This window comes from Hylobates moloch, unplaced genomic scaffold (genome assembly GCF_009828535.3).
Source record: "Hylobates moloch isolate HMO894 unplaced genomic scaffold, HMol_V3 SCAFFOLD_1, whole genome shotgun sequence".
Classification (NCBI taxonomy): domain Eukaryota; kingdom Metazoa; phylum Chordata; class Mammalia; order Primates; family Hylobatidae; genus Hylobates; species Hylobates moloch.
In genome coordinates this window covers 165868688-165886333 of record NW_026652276.1, presented here as the reverse complement: position 1 = coordinate 165886333, position 17646 = coordinate 165868688, and the positions used below count along the sequence as shown (strand labels likewise).

Sequence of the window (17646 nt, the reverse complement as noted above, 5' to 3'; positions counted from 1 at the left end):
CTTAATCCAGTCTATCGTTGTTGGACATTTGGGTTGGTTCCAACTCTTTGCTATTGTGAATAGTGCCGCAATAAACATACGTGTGCATGTGTCTTTATAGCAGCATGATTTATAGTCCTTTGGGTATATACCCAGTAATGGGATGGCTGGGTCAAATGGTATTTCTAGTTCTAGATCCCTGAGGAATCGCCACACTGACTTCCACAATGGTTGAACTAGTTTACAGTCCCACCAACAGTGTAAAAGTGTTCCTATTTCTCCACATCCTCTCCAGCACCTGTTGTTTCCTGATTTTTTTTAATGATGGCCATTCTAACTGGTGTGAGATGGTATCTCACTGTGGTTTTGATTTGCATTTCTCTGATGGCCAGTGATGATGAGCATTTCTTCATGTGTTTTTTGGCTGCATAAATGTCTTCTTTGGGAGCCGCTGTGGCTCAGGCTGGTTGCCCTGGCACTCGGGGAGGCGAGGCTACACGTTCGAGGCTAACCTGGCCAATATTGATTAAAAAAAAAAAAAAAGTAGATTCTTTATAACCTTTTGGCCTCTCTCCAGCTCTCTCCAGATCACAGCCATATGACCTTGCAAGGCCTTGGTTTATCTACAATCACGTAAAACTAGCAATGTTGATGCATTGATTTGTGGTAGTTTTGAGGAAATATTTCTTTCAACTACTGTTAATCATTTTATGCCAATTTGGTATAAAAAACAGTAATTCAATTTATGTGATGGTAGTAGAGAGTTTTATAACTACAGTACTGTTGTCCTAAGATAAACATCTAGTCCGCTTCCTTTTTTTTTGTGCTTTTTATCTTTTGATAACCTTGGACTACTATTATTTTTAGATTATAGATTTCATCTTATCAAGATCTGTCATTAGCAGGGAGAATAGAATGTCAGATGGGGACTTATGAGTCAGTGTAGCAATCTGGGCTTGTTTATAAAGTCTTCTCCAGAAGTAAGTCATCAGTTTCCACAGGTACTTTAGTGCCTTGAGTGAGAAGCAGTACACCTGGTGTGTGTACTTGCCCAGACTGAATGTCAAGAATTTGAGCTGAAGACTTTGGGAAAAATAAACATCTTACCAGGATCATCTTCATGCTTTGGCAGTATCAAACTGAGTCAGGTGCAGTGCCCTTCACACAAAGATAATCATACATTTGACTCACATTAATAACTCTTTAGGACAGAGGTGGCCAATCTTGGCTTCCGTGGGCCACATTGGAAGAAGAAGAACTGTCTTTGGGCCACACATAAAATTAACACTAATGATAGCTGATGAGCTTAAAAAAAATTGCAAAAAAATCTCGTATCGTTTAAAGAAAGTTTACAAATTTGGGCTGCATTCAAAGCCATCTTGGGCCTCCAACAGCCCAGGCCACGGCTTGGAAAATCTTCCTTTAAAATAAGAAAGGATCTTACATTAGATGAAGGGAATTAGGCTGTATATTTGGATTTTGAATGTGTGAGTATGAGTGTGCTGAGGCAAGGTAGAGTGAATGCAGTTTGGATATACATATTCAGTATCTCTTGCTTTACAAACTACCGAAAGTAAAGGAAAGAATTACCCACTACAGAAAGTAAAGCTTGCTTGGCGAATACTGTGTGCTAACGTTGAGCACTTATATGTCAGGGACTGTTCTACTAAAGGTTTTACATGTTTTAACTCATTTTGTCTTTATAACCATTCTATGAGGTAGATACAATTACCATATTTCACCCCCCCACACACTATTTTTAACATCTCTGTAATCAGGGTGAGTCTTTAAAACTTTGATTGCATGTCAAAGTTTAATTGGTAACATTTTTTTCTTACTATGACATAAAATAATCATGTGTCTAATAATCAGTGGTCTTAGATTCAGTGAATTACAGTATTATTTCCATTTTAAATATGAAGCATGACAGATTAAATAAATTGCCTAAGGATACACAGTGACTGAGCTAGGATTTAGATCCCAGTTAGTCTGTCTCATGCCTTGTGTTACAGTCTTTCTCAGAACTTCTTAGACATTGGGGAGTATAGAAGATAGAGGGAGAAAGCATTTTCCAGGGAAGCATGGGTTAAACAACTTAGAAACAGTAATTCAGGCCGGGCGCAGTGTCTCACGCCTATAATCCCAGCACTTTGGGAGGCTGAGGCGGGTGGATCACCTGAGGTCAAGAGTTCAAGACCAGCCTGGCCAACGTGGTGAAACCGCTTCTTCAATTAGCCGGCCGTGGTGGTGGGCACCTGTAATCCCAGCTACTCAGGAGGCTGAGGCAGGGAGAATCACTTGAACCCAGGAGGCAGAGGTTGCAGTGAGCCAAGATCGCATTCCAGCCAGGGCGACAGAGCAAGACTGTGTCTCAAAAAAAAAAAAAAATCGACTTTATTGTACCAGCTAAGAGTTTTTCTATTTTTTTTTCCAGTCAGGAGGTAATTTTCTAAAAGTTGTTTGTGTAAAGCTTCAAAATCTGACCTGAGCCTACTTTTTGTTACCTGTGTTTTTTCCTTATTTTCCCCAAATTCCAGGTTCACAATCTAAACGTGCTTTGCCCATTTACACATCTCACAGTTATGTGATTTTCTCTGCCTGCAGTGACTTCTCTCTTGAAAGAAAGTATAGGTTTTTCCTTCAAGGCCTGGTTCAAATGTCACCCCCACAGCAGTAGGAATTAGCAGTTCAGTTCTGCCAGCAACTTACACATACTTATTGTGTTATATTGTAATAATTGGTATCTGCCTACCCACACAAACTGTTGAGCTTCCAAGAGTATCTTACTCATCTTTAAACCTTTAAATCATCAGAGCCTAACACACAATAGGAAATCCTTAAATAACTGTGGATAAATAGATTTCAAAGTCCTTATTTCCTTTTATGTTCTTTTGTGGCTTTAATTGAATTTCATGTTCTAATCTCAATTTTAGAAAGTAGGCGTTTTAAAATTATTAATATTATTTTCACATAATAGAATGACATTTTGAAAATAATTACTAACTATATTTTTTCCAACTGTTATCGATTTCTAACATTATGAATCTCAAAATGTCCATTATTTGATTACAGGTTAAAAATGTCATTTCTGTGACAAGTGGCCAATATCTGTAGCCGTAAGGATAGTTCTGGATAAATTTTAATTTTTTAAATTAAGTTAACTTCAAATGCCTTAATTTTGTTGAAATCAAATTCTTTTTTTTATCACTAAGCATATTAAATGCCAGTGCTAAATGATATTTGATGTTCTGGAGAAAAGTAAGTTGAAAGCTTCAGAAATCAGAGCAAGAAAGCAGCAGCTCTGGGTCTCTTAGCCTTTTTTTTCTTTGACTGTTAGAAAGATCCTGATCTTTATGATACCACTTGTAATGAGACTCTCCTTGCTTGTCTAACGATAAATTGTAATGGTGATTTTCAGCACAGACTAAAGTATAACTTGCTGTATCTTAGGCAAACAAAATATTCTATGGACTATACTGTAAACTTCATGATCTGGTATTTTAATGGTTGGTAGTAGGAAACACACAGTTTTAGCAGGATGATTCAGTCTAAATTTAGGTGCAGTGTGCCAGAGATACTCTCTTCAAAGGAAAACATAAGTTGGGGTTTATGTGGGCCATCAGATGTTTCCTTTAGTTGTTACATTTTATTTTTCAGTTTGTTTTTGTTTGTTTGCTTTTAAGTATTTTTCTTTTTTTTTTTTTTTTTTTTTTTTTTTTTTTTTTTTTTTTTTTTTTTTGAGACGGAGTCTCGCTCTGTCGCCCAGGCTGGAGTGCAGTGGCGCGATCTCAGCTCACTGCAAGCTCCGCCTCCCGGGTTCACGCCATTTTCCTGCCTCAGCCTCTCCGAGTAGCTGGGACTACAGGCGCCCGCCACCACGCCCGGCTAATTTTTTATATTTTTAGTAGAGACGGGGTTTCACCGTGGTCTCGATCTCCTGACCTCGTGATCCGCCCGCCTCGGCCTCCCAAAGTGCTGGGATTACAAGCGTGAGCCACCGCGCCCGGCCTTTTTTTCTATCACAGAAAAATCATGCATAAAATTCTGAGATTGTAGATTGACAAACCAGAATGCTTTACTTAAGATAATAGAATAAAGAGGAAGACAGCCATTCATCCAGATAATCTTGGTGTTGGAGATAGCTGAAGTAGATAATCCTGTCTCTTTAGTTTCTTTTTGTGCGTGTGTGTTTCTTGCTTGATTTATCTGAGCGCTTGGCAACGTTTATCTCACATTAGTTGTGTTAAAATAGCTATTAAAATTATACTAGACAATTGAAAATAACAACCGAAGTTTTGTTTTGTTTTGTCTTTGGTAAATTTGGAAAGGAAAATATATGTCAACAGATACTTGTATATAGTGTGAATATTAGAGGTGGCACATTAAGATCTAGGTTTACATTTAGTGATTTGATTTTAAAAATTTTCCTTCCTGAGAAAAGAAAACTTGTTTTAGAGTATGAAATTTTATGGAGTTTTTTCTGGATCAGGTTAATTTATTTTAATCAGGTTATAATAGTAGTAGTAATTTATTATTACTACTATTTTTATTATTTTGCTGACATACAAAAAAGTCATTCTCTTCTTGCTTTTACAGTTGTCTACTTAGCAATCCTTTGTATTAGATTCTGTTAAAATAACTGGTACAGTTCCTGTCTTTTGACTGGACCCTAGCTGATATGATACAGACACATATGGATTAATTTCAGATACAAACCTTGTAAAAAACATCTTTGCATTATGAAATATGTTAAGTCATCATCAACTAACATTCATTAGCAAATTAAGAATTTCTTCCATGGAAAGCTCAGTATTCTCTAAAATACTGTGTTTATAATGCCTTTGGGTTAGTGACAACTTCAAATCTTATTTTGCTATGGTGTTTTGTTTTTTTTTTTTGATACGGTTCATCAGATTAGAGCTATTGTTTTCCATCAACTCAACAACTGAGAAACAAGCTGTGGGTAATAGTATTGACTGGAGGCAAAAAAAGTTGTTTGCATTTTAGACACGTTTTCTGGGGAGAAACAACTGGTTATTTTGAGATACTGGTATGGTGTTTCCATCTCTATAAAAACATATTGGTAACCCATATAGATGCATAATCCCAGACACTGAAGTTTGATTAAGGTGTGTTTCTGTCTAGGCTTTTAATTAAAAGACAAAAGACAAATAACAACACCCCCCTCCCCCCAGAAAAGGGGAGGGGAGAAAGAAAACAGAAAAGAAAAAGAAGAAAACCTTAAAGGATTAACACCTAGTTATTTACAACTTACAACTTTTTAAAAAAATAGATGTTTTGCTAACTTTTAACTTGGTTTAATAGATTTAAAGAGAAATGCTATAAATATGGAATTTTCACCTTAATTTTAAACATTTACTAGGTTTTAATAAGATTTTACCATATGGCCATTATAAAAGAATGCTACAGAAATGCTATTTGTAGAAAAATAACTTGTGTGTTTCTACAGTTTTTTACTCATCCTTAGTTATTTATGTAGCCTAATTTTGTTTTTTAGAACTAGAATTAGTTTTTAATAATTGGGGAAAATGAAGAACTAATTATTTGTAGTTTACTTAGAGACAGGTTATTAAAAAATCTTTGAAATACAAAAAAAAAACTGCTCAGGCCGCATATATAGTTAACACAAATTTAATAATTGATAGCCTGCTTTCCTTAACCAGTTTCCCATCAATAAGATAATGCAACATTTTAACTTTTCCTTCCTGTTCTACTTTAGAATTTATGACATAGGAAACAACAACACTTTCAATATTTATGCATACTTGTCTTACATTTGTATCACCTTTTGTCTGTATTTTGGCTAGATAATGAGTAACTAGATTGAGAAAAGAGATGTGTTCTTCTACTTTAAATATCTTTGTGTCTTCCTTATCTCTACCCTGAAATGCTCAATATCCTTTTTGTTCTGCAGTATTCTTCCTCCCAGACTCGTTAGCCTGACTTTAACTAAATGTCAAGTATAACTTGCTATTGACTATTAATAAAGAACTGGAGATTAAATTAAATAATATTTTATTATATCCCCATAGTTAACCTAAACATCTCATTCTGCCCCCCCACACACCCCCGTCCCACCCCATTCATTTGACATGTTTGAGCTTAAATGCCTCCAAACTCTGTTTTAACCCCTTTGGTCATGTATGTACAGTAAAATGCCCAAAAGTGTAGAGCGACTCTTTGTCTCAATTTACCTGGGACTGAGGAGTTTCCTAGTTTACGGAACTTTCTGTTTAAAACTAGGTCTCCAGGTATGCTGATGCACTATGTATTATAGTAGTTGAATAGGAAGTCATTTCCAAAGTCTTGTCTTTTTATCCCTTAAACTTTTTTTTTTTTTTTTTTTTTAATGAGACAGAGTCTCGTTCTGTCACCCAGGCTGGAGTGCAGTGGCATGATCTTGGCTCACTGCAACCTCTGCCTCCCGGGTTCAAGCGATTCTCATGTCTCGGCCTCCCGAGTAGCTGGGACTACAGATGTGCGCCACCATATCCGGCCAATTTTTGTATTTTTAGTAGGGATGGGGTTTCACCATGTTGGCCAGGCTGGTCTTGAACTCTCGACCTCGAGTGATCTGCCCACCTAGGCCTCCCAAAGTGCTGGGATTACAGGCGTGAGCCACCGTGCCTGGCCTCCCTTAAACTTTTCATTCTCAGCTATAAGTAGGAGTGATATTCAGATGTAAAGGCTAATTTAAGGTTGAGATGATGTCCCCGGAAAGAAAACCTGAAGCAGAAGGAACTGCCAAAGCAAGGAACGTATCATTTAGGAGTTAGGTGAAGTATAAGCCATCAGTGGCTCTTGTCCTCTTGAATATTAATGTATTAATATTTACCATGTTTCTCATGAATGGGAAATGTGAACCTGGATGGTATAGTGAAACAGGGAAAACTCTACTTTTTTATTTCAAGGAACTTATATAGGGTCAAGATAGCCGATGTGTAAAATTTTAACTATTGTTTACAACACTGTTGTGTACTGTTCTAGGCAATGATTCGTGTGAATACCTTCTCTCAAGTGGCAGATTTCTTGGAGAGAAAGTTTGGCAACCTCACAGTTGTATGATGCATAAATACAAAATCAGGTAACATTTCTTCATTCTGTTGTTTTCTTTTTCAGGGTGGATCTTACTATGTAGTGGAGAGGGGTTGGTGAAACAGTACTTTTCTTCTCTATGTTGGGGTAGAGACTTGCTGACTGAGTGTAGGGCTGATTGCAAATGAAGATTTCCCTGCCCACTAAGGTTTTAGGGAAGGGCTTTGGCCAATCTGCTTTATCTCAGGTGTGTGATAACTAGGCCTAAGGCAATAATCCTTGAGCAAAAGACTCTTGCTCTGGCACCTGGATACCTATCTTATGGAGTTATTCTAAGGATTAAGAGATAGTAGATATAAAGCACCTAATACAGTTAGAGTACATCTTAAACATGTAATGAATCGAGCTATTACAGAGAGTTAACTGATTACAGGAACGTGGAGTGGTAAGTTAAACAAACCTGGCCACCCGCTTATAAAGTAATATAATGATATGTGTAACAATCTGGATCAACTTTCTTCAAAAAGCGTGTGCTTTGAAATGCCAGTATGGCTGATTTTACTTATTTTAATTAATTTTTCTTTGTTGCTTTCAGTGAAGCAAAGAACTGCCTTGTAGATAAACATATTGCATTTATTGGAGATTCCAGAATTCGTCAGTTGTTTTATTCTTTTGTAAAAATAATTAATCCCCAATTCAAAGAAGAAGGAAATAAGGTAAAATTTGTCTATTCCCTTCTGTAGAGTGTTTTAGAAGTTAACCAACTGAATAGTTACAGGAGGAATGTGTCTCTCCAGATTGAATAGGAGCTGAAAAAATTTTACTTTGATTTTCAGAAAGGTTGGGGAAAAAGAGGGATGACTTGCTTTAATGAGGGAGATGACAAAAAGAAGTGGTGGCTAAAACATTGGCAAGCTTTTTATGATAATAACCTAAACTTTTAGTTTTCAGAAATAATAAATTCTTACCATGGAAAAACTTTTAAGTTTCCTTAGAAGACAAAGAGAAAATATCACCCCTTATTCTCCTGTTAGTATTTTTCCATGCTTCTTTTTGCTCATCTCTTTTTTTAAAAAAAATACTAGTAATCTTTTAATATGTGCAATTTTATATCTTGCTTTTTTCTTCACCACTTATTCACCATTATATAATCAACTTAAATATCTTCTTAATGGCAACTAATATTATTGAGTGGATATAATGTAATTTTATATAATTTTCCACTTTTTAAAGCTTTTTGTAGTTTTCTTATTTAATTTTGCAGTTAAAAAAGACATTTTAAATTACTTCTTTGTGTGAAAACGTTGCTTTTTAAATTATTTCCTTAGGGTGGAATCTAAAATTCAAATATTAGGTTAAAGAACGTAAACATTTAAAAATTATTAATTATGCTGCAAAATTCTTTAAATTTATACTAATTAGCAATATATTTTGGGGCTTAATTTTCTGCAAACTTTCTGGCATTGGGTGATCATGCTGTAAATTAAAACAGCAGTGCAATAAGTTTCTGTTACTGATTTTGTTAGGAAATTTGTTTAAAAAATATAACTTTGAAAACTAACAAGGATTTTTTTTGTATATATTAATTAGTTCATTATTTTTTGGTGAATTATCTCATCATATCTTCTGTTTATACCTTTTTAAGTGATCCCAGAGTCTAATCATCGTCTTTAAATACTATGTGACTGGGGGAGAGGAATAGCAAAGCGGGGAAAGTCAAATACAAGAAAGTTTAGAATTGTGAGGGGAGTAGCTCATGAATTTATGAAAATCTGCCTCTGGTAAAGAGTTGAAAACTTAGAGCCTTCACAGCTAAGTAGTTATTAACATAGTGACGATGATACCAGGTCCTAAATCTTTAGCAGCTATTCCATGTGAGAATGAAAATAATGGAAACAAACGATACAGTCAACTTTTCATTTTATTTGCTATCTGTATTTTCCATTTGCATTTATAGATATGAAATTATAGAGAAGACTCAGAACTATTTAACATGAAATTATTACAATTTAAAGTGAAAAATTTTAAATAAACTTTTAATAATTAAAAAAATTTTTAATAGAGATGAGGTCTCACTATGTTGCCCAAGCTGGTCTTAAACTTCTGAGCTCAAGCAATTCTTCCATCTTGGCCTCCCAAAGTGCTGGAATGACAGGCATGAGCCACTGTGCCCAGCCTTTAGTAAACTTTTAAAAGGTAGAGAGATTTCTGATTACTATGAAGGTTTTAATATTTCTTGGCTTAAAGTTGCATGACTTTCTAAAAATTCGAATAATGGATTTGACAATAGGTAGTTGAAAAAAGCTATAATGGTTTAGTCTGCAGCCAAAAGTAGATACAATATGGTACATTGTTTCTGAGCCCTAGTTACAACCTTAGGTTTCCAGTTTTTATAGTCTAGAATGCCCAGTTATCCCAAGATTATCAAACGAGATATTAGACAAGATTAATTTATATGCATTTAAAAGGAAACAAAGATAGTGTGTCCCAGTCTTAAAGAGACAGTTTTCAAGAAAATATTTAATTCAAGCTGCTAGTGGAGCATTTGCCAAATTATGTGTTACCTTGTCTCTGCACACCTTGAGGACAGAAATTACATATCATCATTATTATTTTTAAATATATTTCTTGTACCTAGCATAATCTGGCATATTATAAAAGCTTATTAATTTTATTTAAAGCCTGGTATGAGTATGTCTGGGTAGAATAGGAATATTGAAGATAATTCTTTGTTTGAATTTGATTTCTTTTGTGTATTGAGGCAAATTTTTTAAAAAAGAGACTTTAGAGGTGAATGTTTTCAAATTATGCTTTGTGGGAGACTAGTTCTGTGAGAAGCTTTGGTCAAATAAATTTGGGCAGAGCTAGATATCATATATCCCTCTTAGATAGTTTTAATTTAGGCTGGGATATTAAAAACTTGAGAAGTCTTACAATAAAAAAATCCATTTTGTGTTGCTTCCAGCCATAGGGCAGGTTAGATACTCTGGGGGCTCTTTCTACGTCAAACCAACTGGAGCCTAGGTTTAAAAAATACTGTTGATGGACTGGGTGCGGTGGCTCACGCCTGTAATCCCAACACTTTGGGAGGCTGAGGCAGGCGGATCACGAAGTCAAGAGATGGAGACCATCCTGGCCAACATGGTGAAACTCCATCGCTACTAAAAATACAAAAATAAGGCTGGGCGTGGTGGCTCATGCCTGTAATCCCAGCACTTTGGGAGGCCGAGGTGGGCGGATCACCTGAGGTCAGGAGATCGAGACCATCCTGGCCAACATGGTGAAACCCCATCTCTACTAAAATGCAAAAAATTAGCTGAGTGTGGTGGCATGTGCCTGTAGTCCTAGCTACTCGGGAGGCTGAGAGGCAGGAGAATTACTTGAACCCAGGAGGTGGAGATTGCAGTGAGCTGAGATCGTGCCACTGCACTCCAGCCTGGCAACAGAGTGAGACTGTCTCAGAAAGAAAAAAAAAAAAAAGAATAGTAGCATTAAAGTTGTGAAAGTAAGTTTCAACCTAGAATTGTATACCTGGGATTAAAATTTCTGTGTTCCTTAGATGTATTATAGGACATTCTCAGATATATAAAAATGATGAGGTTTTACTACAAAATAGACTTAACACTAAAGTAATTTCTGAAAGATAACCATCAGGAATGAGGGAAATGTTCAGAAAAAAATTATCTGAAATATAAGAAGCAATGGTTTAAGAAAATAGTAAAAATGTATATAAATCTAAACAATGTTTGTATAAAATAATAATATCTTGCACTTAGTGAAAAGACAGAACTAAAGAACTGGCTAATAATAGCATATATGTCAAGGGTAAATGATCACAATTAAAGTGTTCTAATGTACTCTATATTCTCTAAAATATTGTTTTTTTTAAAAACTTAAGTTAGGGCCGGGCGCGGTGGCTCACGCTTGTAATCCCAGCACTTTGGGAGGCCGAGGCGGGCGGATCACGAGGTCAGGAGATCGAGACCACGGTGAAACCCCGTCTCTACCAAAAATACAAAAAATTAGCCGGGCGTGGTGGCGGGCGCCTGTAGTCCCAGCTACTCGGAGAGGCTGAGGCAGGAGAATGGCGTGAACCCGGGAGGCGGAGGTTGCAGTGAGCCGAGATCGCGCCACTGCACTCCAGCCTGGGCGACAGAGCAAGACTCCGTCTCAAAAAAAAAAAAAAAAAAAAAAAAAAAAGTTAAAGATGCACAGTAAAACTTCAAGAATAAGGACCAAAAGAATAGAATTAGAATGTATAAATTTCAACCAGAAGAATAAAAAAATTAAGCAAAAACCAAACTCATCTAATGCCAAATGTGTATTTTATACACATGCATATACCATACATACACATATGATATACATATGCACACACATTTATATGTCTATGTAAAAAGCTGTTTTTGCATATATTATCCATATATGAAAAAGCTACATATATGTGGCAGGGAGGATAGAAATTAAAAAGTGAGATGGTAAAGCCAGGCACGGTGGCTCATGCCTGTAATCCCAGCACTTTGGGAGGCCAAGGCGGGTGGATCACGAGGTCAGGAGATCGAGACCATCCTGGCTAACACGGTGAAACCCCATCTCTACTAAAAACACAAAAAATTAGCCGGGCGTAATGGTGGGCGCCTGTAGTCCCAGCTATCGGGAGGCTGAGGCAGGAGAATGGCGTGAACCTGGGAGGCGGAGCTTGCAGTGAGCCAAAATTGCGCCACTGCACTCCAGCCTGGGCGACAGAGTGAGACTCCATTTCAAAAAAAAAAAGAGTAAGATGGTAAAAACATTTATAGTCAAAATAAATGCAAGTAGCCTAAACTTGTGAGCTAAACACAGATTTTCAGATTGCTCTTAAAGAGAACTTTCTGCTGCTTAAAAAGACATACTTAAAATTAAAAGGACATGGAAAGGTTTTAATTAAAAATGAAAAAGGATTCACCAGATAAATACTAAAGAAAGTTAAGTCATATTAGTATAAGGTAAATGGATTTTAAGGCAAAAGCATTTTCAGGGATACAGAAAGTCACTTTCTAACGACAAAGAGTTCAGATAACGAAGATTTTAAACTTGTAGGCATCTAATAAATTAGCCTTAAAATTTATAAAGCAAAAATATAACTACAAGGAGAAATTGGCAAATTCTCACTCATAGTGGGAGAATTGCATACTGCTCTCAATTAATGATAGGACAAGCAAATAAAACTAGTAAACATATAGTAGAGCATTAACATGCTTGATTCTATAAGCTTATAGCTCAGTAATTTAGAAAATATACTTTACAGTCAGGGAATATGTTTGTTTGAAGCACACGTGGAACTTTTAAATTATTTTTATTTTTACTTTTTTTTTGAGACGGAGTCTCGCTCTGTTGCCCAGGCTGGAGTGCAGTGGTGTGATCTCAGCTCACTGCAAGCTCTACCTCCCGGGTTCACGCCATTCTCCCGCCTCAGCCTCCCCAGTAGCTGGGACTACAGGCGCCCGCCACCACGCCCAGCTAATTTTGTTTCTGTATTTTTAGTAGAGATAGGGTTTCACCGTGTTAGCCAGGATGGTCTCGATCTCCTGACCTCGTGATCCGCCCACCTCGGCCTCCCAAAGTGCTGGGATTACAGGTGTGAGCCACTGCACCTGGCCAACTTTTTATTTTTAACGTGTATTACACCATTAAGCAAGTTCCAACAATATCAGAGAATTGGTGTCATTCTTTCTTTAAGGTAAGTTACTTTATATCAAACTTAACCTGATAAAAATTCTAGAAGCCTACAGTAAATGTTCTTAATGGTGAAATGTCAGACGTATTTCCATTAAAATCAGGCAAAAGACAAGGATGTTCATTACTGCTGCTTCTGTTCAACATTGTATTAGAGATTCTAGCCGAAAAAGGTAATCTAAAGATGTAAGCATTGGGAAGAAATAAACTTAGGAGTTCATATGATACAATTCTCTACATAGAAAATCTCAAAAAATTTATAGAAAATTTACTAGAAGTAATAAAGATTTTAATAAGGTAGCTGATAATAAGATGTACGTACAAAAATTGTGATACCTCAACAAAGCTGTTAAAAATTAACACATATCTACATGCCAACAATGTAAAGTTCTAAAGGCTTTTAAAATATACCGTGTGCAATGGTAATGGCAACAGCTATATGTTACATAGGAATAAACAGCAAATGTGGAAGATCTGTATGCAGAAAAGCCATAAAAGTTTATTGGAAGACAGTTCCAAACGACATAATTAGATGGAATATAATATACTGTTTCCTTGGATGGGAAGACTCAGTATTGTAAAGATGTCAGTTATTCCCAAACTGATCTGTAGGTTCAGTGTAATTCCAACAAAATCCTAACAATTTGTTGTGCAACTTTACTGATGGATTCTAAATTTTTTATAGAAGGGCAGCAGACCAAGAATAACTACAACAAATCTGAAGAACAAGATAGAAAGGATTTGTTCTGCAATATCAAGATTTAATTTTACCTTGTAGTAATTAAAACAGTGTGGTATTGGTATAGAGTTAAACAAAGAAACCATTAGAATAGACTATAGAGCTCTAAAATAGAAACATGCATATAAAATGACTTTAAAGGTAACAGAAATGCCATTGATGATCCCTGGGGAAAGGAAGGTCTGTTCAGTTAATTCTGCTAAGGCAATTAGCACATGGTAAAAGTTGAAATTGGATTCCTACCTCACACCATCGAGTAAAATCATTTCTAGATGGATAAGTTTAAACTTAAATATGAAAGTAAAAAATATGAAACCTTTAGAAATAGAAATAAAATGTAGGAGGATATCTTCATTATCTCAAGGTAGGGAAACATCTCTTACATAAGAAACAAAAAGTGCTAACTGTAAAATAAAAGATAAATTCACATACCTTAAGATAAAGAGTATCTATTCACCAAAAGATACCTTAAAGAAAAAAGATAAGCCACAAATTGAGAAAAGATAATTTACAACATATATTCAAGAAATATCAGAAACTGCAAATTAATGAAAAAGATAACCCAGTAGACAAAAGGTGGGGGTCAGGGAGCATGGCCAGGCATTTTACTGAAGTGGAAGTGAGATTTTTTTATACCTACTATAATGGCAGAAATTAAATCTGACAATGGCAAGAAATATGAAAACAGACCAGATGTATTAGGCTGTGTACCAGTAGATGTCTTAGAAACTGCTAGTGAGAGTGTAAATTGTTACAAATACTCCAGAAAATAATTTGCATTATCATTTGATGGTGAACATTTTTATGACCTATGGATCTATGGAACAATTAGGGAAATTCTTACTCTTTTGTTAAGAGACATATCCAAGAAGATAACCATTAGTGCTGTTTATAATCTAGATAGTAATGTATCGGTTGACCTGTACTCTACAAAAATAGTAAATGTGATACTTGATGTTAATAAAAATAGTATTGATAAAATAAACTGGTATCTACAAGTTTTTAAAGGCTAGGGAATGTTCTAGGTTATACGAGATTAAGAGATGTGACAACTAATTGTAACACGATTTTAATTGGATTGTAGATTAAAATAGAGCTATATAAACGATATTCTTGAGAAATTGGGAAAAACTGAATATGGACTGTGTATTAAATGAGATAATATTTTATCATTGTCAAATTCCTTATGTAAGAGAATGTTCTTATGGGTATGTGCTTAAAGAGATACATGCTTAAGTATTTAAGGGTGAAATGTTATGACTTTAATGAACTTTCACATAGTTCAGCAAAAGAGAAAAACTATAGAATATGTATGTGTAGAGAGGAAGAAAGATAAAGCTGGTATGGGAAGTGTTAACAGTTGGTAAAAGGTTTTGGGTGTTCATTTAATTCTGTCAGCTTTGCTATAAGATTGAAAATTTTTAAAATTAAAAGTTGGAGAGAAAGCCAACAACATTAAATAATGTATCATTTAAAGATGCATATTTATGTGACAAAAACTAAAGAAAGTATAAACACACAATTCAGGAGAGTGGTTTACTTTGGGTGAAGCAGGGAGTTAAGACAGGGAAAAGACCACATATGTGGTTCAGTGTGTTGGCAATGCTCTGATCTGTATCATGGATTCATGAGTGTTTATTTAGTTCTACTGTGCTTTGTGATTTTCATATATGTGACTTTTTTGTATATATCAAACATTATATTAAAAAAGGAAAAAGAAGAAAAAGATGGAGTTGCATTAACTACTGTATACAAAGTAAGATAAAGAAAGTTCATGACATTATTTTTCTGAGGACAAATTTTTAAAAGGTTGAGGATGGGGTAGAAGGAGGAAAACACCTGTGTGATTTTGTTTGACCCAGTATATCCCAGATTTATTTCACCAAAGAAACTTACCTTAAAGTTTCATTGAATTAATAGTCTCAAGACTCCTTTTGGAAAGTGATGTTTTAGAAGCATCAACAAGCATCTAAAAAGTTAACCTGTTGATAGAACAAATTTTGTTTCATGGAGATTTCAGTATAAATACTATTGGTCTGTTTGAATTAATGAAAACATTTCAACTTTGATTTTAGCAACAGCATTAGCTTCTTACTGACCACCTTTACCCCTTTGCCACCTACGATTTCTATTTTTGAAAGGAATGCCATTCTTTATGTAGAACAGTTGGTTACAAGAAGTTGTAGTGTTCACATTTCAATTTTTTCTACAAATATGGACTATTTATATACTGTTTTCAAAGTGAAACCTATAATAACCTAGAGTCATGTTCTTCCATTCCTGTCAGTCAGGGCCTATACTAGTACACTGGTGAGAATGGACTAGATGTTGCTACAGCAACAAACCGCTCTAACGTCTTAACAAAACAGAAGTTCTTGCTTAGCGTTGCATGTCCTAGGTGGGCTGGCAACAGGCTTTGCTCCACACAGTCATTCAGCAGTTCCTACTACTGGAATTTTTACTATCTTCTAGAGTATCTTGGAATATTCAGCTTCCTGAGGCTGTGCATCAGTTAAGTTAGAGACTAGAGAATTGCCTTGGGAAATTCAGCCTGGAAGTGGCGTATGTCACATATATCCACATCGCATTAGCCAAAACTAGCCGTGTGGCTCTGCCTAACTGGAAGGGCCTCAGGAAATGAAGGGAAGCAGTCCGTTTCTGAGATAAATAATAATACAAGTGCTGGGCACGGTGGCACATGCCTTGTAATCCTAGCACTTTGGGAGGCTGAGGTGAGTGGATCACTTGAGCCCAGGAGTTTGAGACCAGCTGGGCAATGTGGCAAAACCCAGTTGCTACAAAAAATTTTTTTTAAAAATTAGCCAGGCATGGTGGTGTGCACCTGTGGTCCTAGCTACTTGGGAGGCTGAGGTGGGAGGATTGCTTAAGCCCAGGAGGCGGAGGTTGCAATGAACCGAGATTGCGCCTCTGTACTACAGCCCAGGCAACAGAGTGAGACTCTGTCTCAGAATAACAAACAAAATCAAATCAAACAAAAAATAATAATACTGGAACTAAATTGGAATCCTGGCAATCTTGGCGAAAGGTAATTTATATAGACATGTTTATGTATCTGTTTGCTGTTGAAATTTTATCTTTGAACTATATCTTAGATGTTGAAAATCACATGTAGACAATTTAACTAGTGTCACTTACTTTGTTATGTTCTATGTCGGTTTTTTCTCCTTCGGGTTGAATGTATAGATAATTGAGATTTGGTGTGTAAAAATAAATCAGCAAAAATATGCATAAAAATAAATCAACAAAGCAGCTAAATGGGGCATTTTTTATATAAATGTAATCTATACATTAATGTTTCTCTGTCTCCTTTTATGGCAGCATGAAAACATTCCTTTTGAAGACAAGACTGCATCAGTTAAAGTGGTAAGTTCATGTAATAGTAAGCTAGATGTTACAATGTTGAAACTATATTCATTGGTTAATTGAACATACTAAGTATATTTCAATGTATTCTTGAGAGTAGATAAGAATATTAGGATAGTGGAATAAAAGTTTGTGTGAGTTGTTTTATGTAATGGTCTCAAAATTTTATTTGGAAAAAATAATCTTGCACATGAATTTGAAACCAGTATGTGTTCTGGGTTAATGTCCATAAAAGAATATATGTGAATTTTCTGAATTCCCAATCAGTGAGAATTCAGTGAGGATCAAGACAAAAATGGCCTTGACCTAATGAAGATTGCAGGTCTTTATAGTCCTCTACATGCAAATACAAGTGGGACTAGGATGGCAGAAAAGAAAAAGAGGGGCAATGGGAATGTACAGAGCAAGGAACTGAAAGTCATTTTCCTCCCTGCAGAAGTGATATTTTAACTGAGGCTCCAAAAATAAGTAAGTTAGGCAGGCTCAGTGGAAGAGTTTGTGAGCATTATAGACAGAAGGAATAGTATGTGTAAAGTCCTAGAGAAAAAGGAGAACATAGAGCGTTCCAAGAGCTGACTGAGGACCAAAAGGGAGAGCAAGGGTACAAGTGGCAGGAGAAAAGGCAGAAGGGACAGGTGGAGATCCTGCACCTTCTTAGCAACTTATAGGATTTTAGATTTTATTCTGAGGGCAGTAGAAAGTCTCTGAATACTTAAGCAGGGGCGTGGCAAGATCAGATTTAAGTTTTTAAAAGATTGCTCTGGCTAAAATGT

At 35.8% G+C, this 17646-nt stretch overlaps 1 protein-coding gene and 1 long non-coding RNA gene across 3 annotated transcripts in view; one reads left to right on the top strand and one right to left on the bottom strand.

The window, feature by feature from the left end:
- Positions 1-15420, bottom strand: part of LOC131380695 (uncharacterized) — a 30687-nt gene extending 15267 nt beyond the window's left edge. The window contains exons 1-2 of the long non-coding RNA XR_009208791.1: positions 15386-15420; positions 13922-13956 (exon numbers count right to left, since the gene is read on the bottom strand). This is a non-coding gene — a long non-coding RNA (uncharacterized LOC131380695). The remainder of the gene's footprint in view (positions 1-13921; positions 13957-15385) is intronic.
- CASD1 (CAS1 domain containing 1) overlaps positions 1-17646 on the top strand; it is a 52902-nt gene that overhangs the window by 2143 nt on the left and 33113 nt on the right. Inside the window, exons 2-4 of one of the 2 annotated variants that reach the window (XM_032761036.2) lie at positions 6988-7084; positions 7631-7751; positions 16829-16873. In XM_032761036.2, coding sequence (XP_032616927.1) covers positions 6988-7084; positions 7631-7751; positions 16829-16873 — 263 coding nt within the window. Of the gene's footprint in view, positions 1-6987; positions 7085-7630; positions 7752-12635; positions 12755-16828; positions 16874-17646 lie in introns of those variants that run through there. The other variant, XM_032761038.2, reaches the window with a different exon arrangement.